The 11,852-nt window shown below is 42.2% G+C and overlaps 1 protein-coding gene across 1 annotated transcript; it reads left to right on the forward strand.

Annotated features, from left to right (window-relative positions):
* The first annotated feature begins 1,219 nt into the window (after positions 1-1,219).
* sbspon (somatomedin B and thrombospondin type 1 domain containing) lies at positions 1,220-11,850 on the forward strand. The gene is made up of 5 exons (XM_088322471.1): positions 1,220-1,530; positions 10,198-10,392; positions 10,448-10,526; positions 11,223-11,399; positions 11,491-11,850. Exons 1-5 carry the CDS (start codon positions 1,320-1,322, stop codon positions 11,606-11,608), a joined length of 780 nt encoding a protein of 259 aa, XP_088178597.1. The 5' UTR covers positions 1,220-1,319; the 3' UTR covers positions 11,609-11,850.
* The last annotated feature ends 2 nt before the right edge of the window (positions 11,851-11,852 follow it).

The raw sequence follows: 11,852 nt of genomic DNA on the forward strand, positions 1-11,852 counted from the left end.
ATTGTTTTGTAAGAAAGAACAAGGTAAAATTGTTACTTCAAAAAAACAATTGGGTAGTTTCGTTCACAAAATAAAAGGTGCTGTACGGAATTTGGAACTTTCTTACCCACTGCATCATCCGGCTTGTGTCATCATTGCAACAAGCTCCTTGTGTTACGCATCCAAGTACTGTATGTGCATTTCTCAGATGTGCTCGAAATAACTCCAACCCCTCCCCCTCATTTCTTCGAATAACTTTTGGAAGACATCGCAAACTATGCAACCTGCCTTCAAGAAATAGCGCATAAAAACCATGTCATTGTTTGAAATGGGCAAATTGTGTCATTTTGAACACAATTAAAGTAAGATACAAGCAGATAGGCGCAATAGAAAATAAAGCATAAGGGCTCTCTGAACTTAGTTCACCATCTTAATAGAGAAACTAACTTTTTAAGGACACATAAAACTACGCACCCTACCTTGAGTGGTTCTTTAAGTACAACCCACCAGAACAGGTTATTTTGTACAGAGAAAAAGTTGGCGCAGATTGATGAGGGTTGGGGAGTTAGAATACATGTAATGGCGTTAAGGAATTAGTGTACAAAAAATGTAATTGTATTGTTGCATGTCTTGGGCAAGTACAGCCTGGTGGCGCCCATCATTCTCCAGGCCAACATATGTTGCTATGTGGATAAGATTTAAACACTTTCTTTATAGGACTACAAGCAACTACCTTTGGCTGGTTTCCTCTATTTTTTTTCAAGGTTACATTGCGGCAGACGCATGCGCACAGTAGCATCAAACCGCTCGCTTCGTTTGCAACAAAAAAAAAAGATACCGAGATAGAGGCTTCCGCTGCGAACTCCTTTGACTTGATTGATTTTCCGTTTCGTGATAGTTGGTGTATACCGGATGGTACCCATCATTGACAAATTTGCGTTTACAGATTTCCTTGTATGTCGTACTCGTCTTAAAAAGCATAAAAAAAACCTACTTTGTACGGCAAAACCGTACAGGTTAACAGTTATGTTTATATAGCATTTTAACCAGTCACTGAGGATATACCTCTGATCAGTTAAAGATACTAAGGAACAAGCAAGAATGACAGTTAAAGGGTCATAGTTGACACACTTGACTCACATTCCTCCCTTTTTTCTTCTCCTTGAGTGGCCCAAAAAGGAGTGACGGCAATGGGGGCGTGCTTACAAGGAAGCACAGGAGGGAGGGTGAGAAAAACAATTTCTCCCTTTCCAATCGAGTCCATTCAGTCTCAGAGGAAAGACATTGGACACATGGAGTCGCTGACACTGAAAGTTGTCCCCATCTGATGATTGCCCAAAATGGAGATGGCCTACTTTCTGTTGCTTTTGGCGAGTGCGGGGGCACCCCATCAGGTTTCAGGGGGCTGCGCGGGTCAGTGCTGTCCTGGCCGGGACATGGGCTGCACCTCCACCGGCTGGAGGATGGACCGTGTCTACGGGACGTGTTACTGTGACCAAGGCTGCACTGCCACACGGGATTGCTGCTTTGACTACTTCTCGCACTGCCCAGGTGAGCAGGTGCTTTTGCACTGCATCGTGAAAGGCATGCATCCCCTAGGAAAGATAAGACGCACATATGCCTATCTGCTGTGGGTGAATATCTCACAGAGACGGAACTGTTTGCCTATCCGGAGCCTGAGAAGGACAACTATTTGAAGAATGCGATTAAGTCGATCAGTTTAGGAAATTACAGTGCAACGGCACACGTCAAACGTGAGGCCGAAGAGGGAAAAACAGGGGTCACCAACCTTTTTTTAAGCTGAGAATTTTTTTTTTTTTGATTGGCGCAAGGGCTACCAGTTTACCAGAAATATGCATTTCCTGAAGTATGTTATTACCAGGTTGTAATTATTAGAAGTAACGGTAAAATAGGTCAACCTCTAAAACAGTTGGCAACCTGTTTGACTCTAAGAGCCATAATAGCAAAATATTTCGATTTTCATTTGAGAGAGAGCCATACCAGGGTTCCTACAGCCTAAGGGAAGTTAAATTCAACACTTTTAATACTTTTTTAATGCCTTTTGAAATAAAATTCAAGACCAGGTCGACAAAAAATAAAGACAATTGAAACAAATAAAATAAAAACAATAAATAGAAAGGATGTTTACAGTATTACATGGATCCTCAGTCAAAACTGGTCGATAACCAATTCCAAAGAACTTTTCTGCTACATTCATGAAGCATTATTATCATGACACATTAAAAATGATTTTTTGGTCGAGTGAAAAACTTTTTTGAAAAACAACACTGCGAAATTCATAGATAGCTTGCTTGGAAACAAAAATTTGACTCCCTAAATGTGGACAATTGATAAATATTATTATATTCTTTTTACTTTTTAAAATTTGATTTAAGACATTTTATTGCTTATTAAGGCCCTTATTTTTAGAATAATGAATTCAATGCCTTAAAAGTCTTTTCAAGGAGCCGCAGGAACCCTGCATACCATATATTTAAGACAAATTTCAGCAAAACCGCCAAACATAATCGCATAACTCATTTGATTTCACTGTGTGACGTTGATAGAATGTACTAAATACGAATCATGCTATAGCATGTGTCCCATTCCAACAAACTTACCACTTTATACCTGTCTCCCTCTTGCAATTACCGGTACTTAAAATCTTTGAGGCTCACTTTGACCTTCATTCTTTCGGTAAATTATTGTTTCAAAACGAGGAGCAATCAGAGTTCTTTTGTGGATATTTCAAAAAATACTGCAAACAACCGCTGAGCAGACATATTTACCGTCGTTGCAGACGGCGCTGAGCAGAGAGAAGTGCGCTGTGTGCACAGCTCCGCCAACCCCTAGTGTTTACACCACAGGTGTCGAACTGGCGGCCCGCGGGCCAGATCAGGCCCGCTAAGGGATTGAATCCGGCCCGCGAGACAACACTCAGAGAAGCGCAAGAGAAAAACGGGCTGCAAGTTGAAATATGTCAACTTGATGTTGCCAAAGCCAGGTGCCTCTCACAAAGACAATGTACTTGTATTTATTTATCTCTCTCTCTCTCTCTCTCTCTCTCTCTCTCTTTTTTTCCACCCCTTTTTTTCCACTCTGTCTCTGTCTCTTTCACTCTCTGTCTCTCTTTTTCTCTTCCTTTGTTGCTCTTTGTCTCTTTCTCTCTCTGTGTCTTTTTAACTTCTTTTGCTCTAACTTCCTTTTTTCCTTTTCTCTTTTCTCTTTCTCTCTCCCTACCCTTCGCGCTTTCTTTTCTCTTTTCTCTCCTTCAGTCCTTCTATTTCTCTTTGGATTTCTTTCTTCCTCTCCCTTTCTTTTCCCCCTCTCTCACGACTTTTTATCTCTTTTGTTTCTCACGCTCTCTCTCCTCTCTCTCTTTTTCTTTCTTTGTCCCGCCCTCTTTCCTTTTCCCTCCCTCTTTCTTTTATTTCTTTATCTTTCTTTTTCTTTCTCTTTAATCTACTAGTCCGGCCCCCGACAGAATGTTTGTTCTATCGTGTGGCCCCCGAGTTAAAATGAGTTTGACACCCCTGGTTTACACAATCAAATTGCTCTGTATGCTTGGCCGATTACAATTTTTTGTGGCTTTTCATTATAAAGTGTCTCAAAAGCGAACCTACGTTATTTCATGAGCTCTAATATAAAGGATTCCCCAGCGACGTTCAGCCAAAAGGTGGTCTGTCAGTGTAACACCTCGAGAGTAAGTTTTTGTAAAAATGTGCCCTATGACAAACACTTTGAATTGAATTGAAAAAAAAGAGAATAAAAATTACATTTTATTTTTCAGGCCGTAACGTCTGGTCCTTATTTAAATGAGTTATTTGGCTCAAATTGTTTTTTTAAATTTCACTTTTATGCCCAAAAACAATGGCTGTTGCTTTACGTTGAATGTAAGATAAACCAGCCTGTGTATGGATTGGGGCAGCACGGCGGCGCAGTGGTTAGCGCGTGTGCGGCACAGTTCTACGGTCTTGGGAACATCCTGTGTGGGTTCAGATCCAGCTACCGGACTTCCTGTGCGGAGTTTGTATGTTCTCCCCGTGCTTGCGTGGGTTTCCTCAGTGCACTCCGGTTTCATCCCACATTTCAAAGACATGCATTTCAAGTGGATTGGCTGGTCCAAATTGCCCCTAGGTGTGAAGAGCGAGCGAGTTGTCTGTCCGTGTGCCCTGCGACTGGCTACCAGTTCAGGGTGTCCCCTGCCCACTGCCCCATGATTGCTGGGATGGGCTCCAGCACCTCCGTGACCCTACTGAGGGTAAGCGGTGCAGCTAATTCAAGTCAAGTCAAGTCAAGTCAAGTCATTTTTATTTGTATAGCCCTAAATCACGAAGAGTCTCAAAGGGCTTCACAGATTATTACACTATATTACACAGACTATTTTTTCAGCCGACGAGAAGAGTAGGTTATTCATATGCTATGGAGTAGAAGTGAGTTTTAAGTTTAGATTTAAACATTTCCACTGAGGTTGCAGATCAGATCTCAGGGGGAAGAGCATTCCACAGCACCGGTGCCCAGATGGAGAACGCTCTAGAACCAGCAGAACACTTCTTTGCTCTTGGGATCACCAGAAGACCGGCACTCTCAGATCTTAGGCTTCGGACCGGGACGTAGGGGCAAATCAGATCTGAAAGATAAGAGGGAGCAAGTCCATGTATGATTTTGTACAATACTAAGAGAACCTTGAAATCACATCTATGGCTAACTGGGAGCCAATGCAGGTTAGCCAAAATCGGTGTTATGTGATCATACTTTTTTGTCCTAGTTAAAAGCCTCGCTGCGGCATTTTGTACCAGCTGAAGTGACTTGATTCTAGACTTCGGGAGACCAGAGAGTAGTGCATTACAGTAATCGAGACGGGAGGTGACAAACGCATGAATTATAATTTCCGCATCAGACTGAGACAGTATTGAACGGATTTTAGCAATGTTACGAAGATGGAAGAAAGCGGTTCTAGTAGTTTTCTTTACATGCATTTCAAAGGATAGATCAGGGTCAAATATGACACCTAAATTTTTAACTGAGTCACTCTGTGTGATGTGACATTTGTCAATGTTCACAGCAGTTTTTGAGAATATATCACGGCATTTAGATGGACCAATGACTAACATTTCGGTCTTTTCAGAGTTAAGACGCAAGAAATTGAGTGACATCCACTCTTTTATCTCAATGAGGCAAGCCTCCAAATTTCCACAGTTTAGTGTGTGAGATTCCTCCAACGGAAGATATAGTTGAGTGTCGTCTGCGTAGCAGTGGAAGCTGATATTGTACTTGCGAATAATATCACCTAATGGAAGCATGTAAATACTGAAAAGAAGGGGGCCAAGCACTGAACCCTGCGGAACACCGCAGGTAACATTAAAGGGCTCAGATTTCACCATATTTAACACAGTGCGTCCTATCTGAGAGGTAGGATCTGAACCACGAGAGGACGGTTCCTGAGAGACCAATACATTTTTCCAACCGTTCTAGTAGGAAATTGTGGCGCACTGTGTCAAAAGCAGCACTAAGATCCAGCAGCAGCAAAAGTGATGAAGCGCCAGAATCCATTGCCAGTAGGAGATCATTTTTTACCTTGATCAGAGCTGTCTCAGTAGAGTGGTTAGCCCTGAATCCTGATTGCATGGATTCAAAAAGGTAATTCTCGGATATGAAAACATTTAGCTGCTGTGCCACTACTTTTTCAAGTACTTTAGAGAGGAAAGGTAGGTTTGACACAGGTCTATAATTACTTAAGATTTCTGGATCAAGGTTGGGTCTTTTCAGTGTGGGTTTAATAACGGCGGACTTAAAAGCTGCTGGAACTACACCTGAGGAGAGTGATATGTTTATAATATTTAGAACTGAAGGTCCAAGGACGCCAAAAAGACTTTTAATAAGTGAACCTGGGAGCGGGTCGAACTGGCAAGTTGTCGGTTTGGCCGCATTCACCACCTGTTTGAGATCATCAAGTGACAGTTCACTAAAACTGGACAATTTCCCAGGACAGCCACCCTGTCGTGCATCTGTAGATTTCAGCCCTTTAGTATGTGTGGTATTAATAATTTCTTTAGCAATTTCTTCCTGTATGCATTGAATCTTCTTAGTAAAGAAGACCATTAAGTCATGAGCAGAGTGCGTCGAACTATCTGCAGTAGTCTGTTGCCTTGTAAGCGATGCTACAGTTTCAAAAAGTGCTTTGGGATTGTTCTTTTGAGACGCAATCACCTTCGAAAGATAGGCCGATTTTGCAGAGGCAAGGGCCGCTTTACTGTATACTTTAACAAGCTGTCACACCATGTTTGATGGAAAACCTCAAGCTTGGTAGTGCGCCATTTTCTTTCCAATTTCCTGCATTCTTGTTTAAGGGTTCTAGTTTCATCAGTAAACCAAGGCGTGCGTCTTTTAGGACGTGATTTTAGCTTCATGGGCGCTATTGAATCCAGGACACTAGTCAGGGTGGTATTGAAATCATTTATGAGTGAGTCTATCGGGCCATTGTATGAAGGAAAGGACGCAACTGCTCCAGGAAGTAGTTCAAAGAGCTCAGAAACCGTGCCAGTGCTTATATTGCGTCCGCTAAATCCTTCAGCTTTTTTAACACTACTTTTAGCTAGCACCGCAAATGTAACTAAATAATGATCCGAGATAACGGTAGTACACGGTAACACCATGATGTTTGAGGTTAAAACTCCTCGAGTCAGAATCAAGTCTAGCGTGTTCCCATCTTTATGGGTTGGCAAATCAACCAGTTGATTAAAACCAAATGCATCAATTAGAGAATTAAACGCAATAGTAAGTGAACTGAGTGGGGAGTTCATATGAATGTTAAAGTCTCCCATAATTATAATTTTGTCTGCATAGGTTACTAGTTCAGACAAAAGTTCAGCAAATTCGTCTAAGAAAGTTGTGTACGGCCCAGGTGCACGATAGATAGTTATTACATAAATTGACAATAGAGAGGACCGCATCACAAGAGCCTCAAACGCCTTGTAATTATTAGAGGTACGAGGATTAAATTTGAGCGTTTTTTCAGAAATGAGCGCGACACCGCCACCCTTTTTTGACGTGCGTGCTACATGGCTACTCTCGTAGTCTGGGGGAGAAGCATAATTTAGCGCTAAATACTCATCCGGGCGTAACCAGGTTTCACAAAGACCCATACAGTTAAGTTTATAATCACGAATAATGTTATCAACAAGTAAAGCTTTTGGAGCAAGCGATCTAATATTTAACAGACCAAATTTTAGCTTTGCTGAATCATTTGACTTAGCTGAGCTCTTTGTAGTCTTTGTCGAGATCTTCAAAAGATGCCGCGGTTGTTGCTTTTCGTGCGCGCTGAGTGTAAAGCTTCGGTTGTCCGGCGAGGAATGAATGGTGGAATTAGTTACATCCTCGCGTCCATCTTGCTGCTTAGACTTCGCACGCTTCACACATCTACCTGCACGGCAACCACGCTTCTGTTTTCTGTCCTTACGGCGCCGTTGTCGTCGTTTAGTAGGAGGAATAATTGTCCACAAGGATGCCGGATCTCTTTGAAGTTCGCTCGGTATATCATAGGCGGTATAAAATGTGCCCGAAAAGTCGAAATTTAGACGCCCACCCAACCGAATAAGTTCGTCCCTACTGTAAGTATTTTTGGCCACACATGTGTCCAAAAGTGAAAGCAAAATAGACAAGAGAACGGCAATAAATAGAATATTAGCTGGAGAGCAACGAGCCGCAAGCATGTACCCATGCGCCGCCATGTTGTTGTATGGATTGATCATTGGCTACTTAATTGCTTTGACCCAGCTTTAAGTCAAGTCATATTTGTATAGCCCTTAATCAGTCTCAAAGGGCTGCACAGACCACAGATTATTGCAAACCACAGACTATTATTACACCATCCCCTGATCTTAACCTACATGAGGGCAAGAAAAAACTCAAAAACCTCAACATGAGGAAAACGAAGAAACCTAGACCTCGACCGTAAATGAGGTAATCCCCTTTCAGAATGACCAGGCTGCAAAGGATGTTGCAAAAACAAATAATACACAGCTAATGTCAACATAAAATCTAGGTTATTCGTATGCTATAAAATAGAAGTGTGTTTTAAGCCTAGATTTAAACAGTTCCACTGAGGTTGCAGGTCAAATCTCATGGGGAAGAGCATTCCACAGCACCGGGGCCCGAATGGAGAAGGCTCTTGAATCTGCGGATCTTTTCTTGGCTCTTGGGGTCACTTGTAGACCAGCATTTTCAGAGCGAAGGCTTCGGATCGGAACATAGGGGGAAATTAAATCTGAAAGATACGAGGGAGCAAGTCCATGCATGATTTTGTATAATACCAACAGAACCTTAAAATCACTTAAGCTAACAGGGAGCCAATGCAGGTTAGCTAAAATCGGGGTAATGTGATAAAACTTTCCTGTCTTAGTTAAAAGCCTCGCTGCAGCATTTTGTATTAGCTGAAGGCTCTTGATTTTGGGCCACGGGAGACCGGAGAGTAGTGCAATACAGTCATCGAAACGGGCGGTAACAAACACATGAATTATAATCTCCGCATCCGACGGAGAAAGTATAGGGCGGATTTTAGCAGTGTTGCGAAGATGGAAAAAAGCTGTTCTAATATTAATCCTAAAGTGTGTTTGAAAGGACAAATTAAAGCACCACCCACCTTCTAAATTGGATAATTTCTAACAATCCCAAAAATACAGATTGTTTTGTATAAAAAAGGTTGTTTCATATACAGTGGAACCTCGGTTTTCGAACGCCTCTCAGTTCGAACAAATTGGTTCTCGACCAAACATTTCGAGAAATTCTTGCTTCGCTTTTCGTTCAAAAAATCGGAGTTCGAACGCCGGTACGCTAGGGGCGATGCTGAGCGGCCTACGGGTGTAGATTGCCCCCACCCCTCGTGAAGAACTGTTGTCACGTGACCGCGCACTTCTTTTTGCTTTCGTTTTTAATATCGGTGAACGGAGTGTTTTAACCCCTAATTATGCCTCGGAAGAAGGTCGGTGCAAGCAGCAAAGTTGCTACAGGTGAAAGAAGAAGAGTAGTGCGTACAACTATCGCATTTAAGAAAGAAATAATAGCAAAATATGAAGATGTGCGAGTTTCCCTTCTTTCGAGGGAATAGAGCATGGCTTCTGCAGACCACCACAAAGGTAAGAAATCCTATTCATAAATCTTTTCTTTATCCTTTAACCGCTCACCACTTGTTGTGGAGACCCCTGTGCTAAATGACGTGTAAACGACCTGATTTTTTTATTTTTACACATAACGCGAACGCACGATTAGCCTCGGTTAGCTTCATGTTTACGTTCATGGTAAACATTTAGGGTGTTGGAACGGATTAAAAGGATTTTACATTACTTTTAATGGGAAAAATGATTTTCGGTGATCGACCTAATCGGTTTTCGAACAGGGTTCTGGAACGGATTATGGTCGAGAACTGAGGTTCCACTGTAAAATAAAGGTCACAAAAACCCTTCATTCTGTTCCAATTGTCCAGTCGATTGGGTCTATTTGTTTTTTAAAAGAAAATATAAATAGGAGCCATTTAATTTCCCCCCCTCTAACGGGTTCATCTTGTTTTAGCATAAAATAACTTTTTCAAAGCCCCCAAAATCACTTAGTTTGTTTATCCTTACCCAAAACATTAGTTTATTACTGTACATCAAAAACCAGAAATGTGGATCAAATTGAATATTCAAAGTTCACGGATCCCCTTACCTCCAGGATGGGGTTTCTGTAGTGTCTAGGGAAGATTTTTTTGGTCAGGGGTTTGCTCCCCCACTTGAAACAGTACTGTATTCCATGGATACCAGTAGCAGAAGGACCCGTCTAAGCTGACTCCGATACAGCACTTTTTTCAACTGGTCAGTTTTGGTTTTTGATGTAAAACGCCACTTTTGTAAATCTGTGCCATTGGAGAAAATCCCAAACTGCGAGTATCTCAACTCTGTGAAGAACTTTTTATGCATGACTATAGTCGAACTTGGTCCTTCTACTGAGAGCATCTTTTTGCTTTGAATCTTTGCTGCTGCATTTCTTCTCTCCGTGGATCTGTGAGCACAGGAGGCAGGACCTATCCTAATATTAAAAAAAAAAAAATCTTATATCAAAGTCTTTTATTACATGGTTAGCCTGGAGTTCCACGTATAATCCAGTTGTGAGCAGTTTGCGTTACGGGGTGATCAATGAAAATAAAAACATTCTATTTCCTACATTGGGATTCCCAAATTCTAGCTCAAGCATGCTCCATTCAGCCTTGGAGCTTCTGGAGCAGCTGTGCTGAGGCATGTCGGCCCTCTTGGCGAACACGAATGCGGCGCATCACCCATCCGCCTGTCAATGGTGGAGAGTCCTGCCCTGCCCTGGAAGAACGAGCCGGCTGCATGGACTACAGAGATCAAAATGGGAGCCCCTGTGCACTGGAATCAGGTGAGCAGTGTTTGAATGACCATGATCACGCTCTGACCATAGATTTTGTTATCAGGGCCTGCATTCATCACGAGCCTGGAGTTTGGCAAGCGGAGAAGCAAAAGGGACAGATACGGGAACCCTTTGGACACAGGGTAAGATTTTCACCATGACTATGTCCTGCTTTAAACAGACCAGGGTTTGTACACCTTTTACATGGCCAAATTCAAGCCTTTCTAAGGACTTTCAAAGCCAATTTTTTTATTTCTCAAACACCATTAAAATAATAATAAAAAAAATGATATTAATGATGTATTTATCAGAGCCACAAATCCATCTGCAATTTTTATTTTGTGTGTGTGCTTTTATCAGGATATGCAATTTTTAAATCTTGAGTAAGTTCCTAACATATTTTCAGAAATATGTTAGAAATATGTTAGAAATATGGGTACTGGGAACCACTACCCTGATTTATTGCATGGCCCATAGTAAATGTCCATAATGAATGCGTAATCCTTGCAATAATACACATTTCATAATGCCCTGTTTGGGGGCATCATGCACCCGTCATCTTGGGCGCAACTCGTAGGGGGCGATGACACTTCACAGGACCATGATGTACCAATACCAGCCACAGTTAAAACTGCAAGGGAAAACATACGATGGCAAAGCAAAACCACATGAGAGCGGATCATTTTCAAACAGACCTATTGAGAAAAAAAATTGTGCATTTACAAGCACTTCACCCCCAATTCAAGCATTATTTCAACCCTTGAAAACACAACATCACAATTGAAGCATTTTAGAGAATGTCACACCAGTAACACTGACAGACCTCAACTCGTCTTCAGGTTTTGTGTGGAGTTTTCCCTAGAGTGGCGCTCTCCTCATTGCGTGGTGGAGAACTGGCCGCATATGCACTGGATGCTCTACCTCACCGAAGGGTTTACAGTTTGCGTGCTTTGCCAGCCACCCGCCATGGGCAACCACAGTCGTGGTTGCCAAGGAGACGGACAGGACAAAGACAGGTTGGCATCAATGTCATGACAACGCACATAAGGCTAATATTTGAGTGACGTGAGATTAAGTCAGATGTGTTGGACCTTGTTTTTATTGCAGGGATGCCCTGTTGCAGTGGCAAGCGGTGGGCAACCCCCGTTGCAGCGGCACCTGGAGGAGGATTCGCAAAATGCAAGAGTGCAGCTGTCCTCTGCAGCACAGCTTTGTCTTCATCTGAGTGAGACAAGACAGTGGTGGGCAGCCCACAGAGAATTTTAACCCATAAATTACCCCAACACAGGACTTGTTCTGAACAGCACATGACAAAAAATGCGTATAATTTCTATCAGCATACTTCACTTTTTTCAATTCTACTTAATCACAAGTCACATGTGCACTGAGCCATTAAAAATGCGCGCGCACACACACACACACACACACACACACACACACACACACACACACACACACACACACACACA

This window comes from Urocampus carinirostris, chromosome 18 (genome assembly GCF_059441175.1).
Source record: "Urocampus carinirostris isolate Australia breed hairy pipefish chromosome 18, RoL_Ucar_1.0, whole genome shotgun sequence".
Taxonomy (NCBI): Eukaryota; Metazoa; Chordata; class Actinopteri; order Syngnathiformes; family Syngnathidae; genus Urocampus; species Urocampus carinirostris.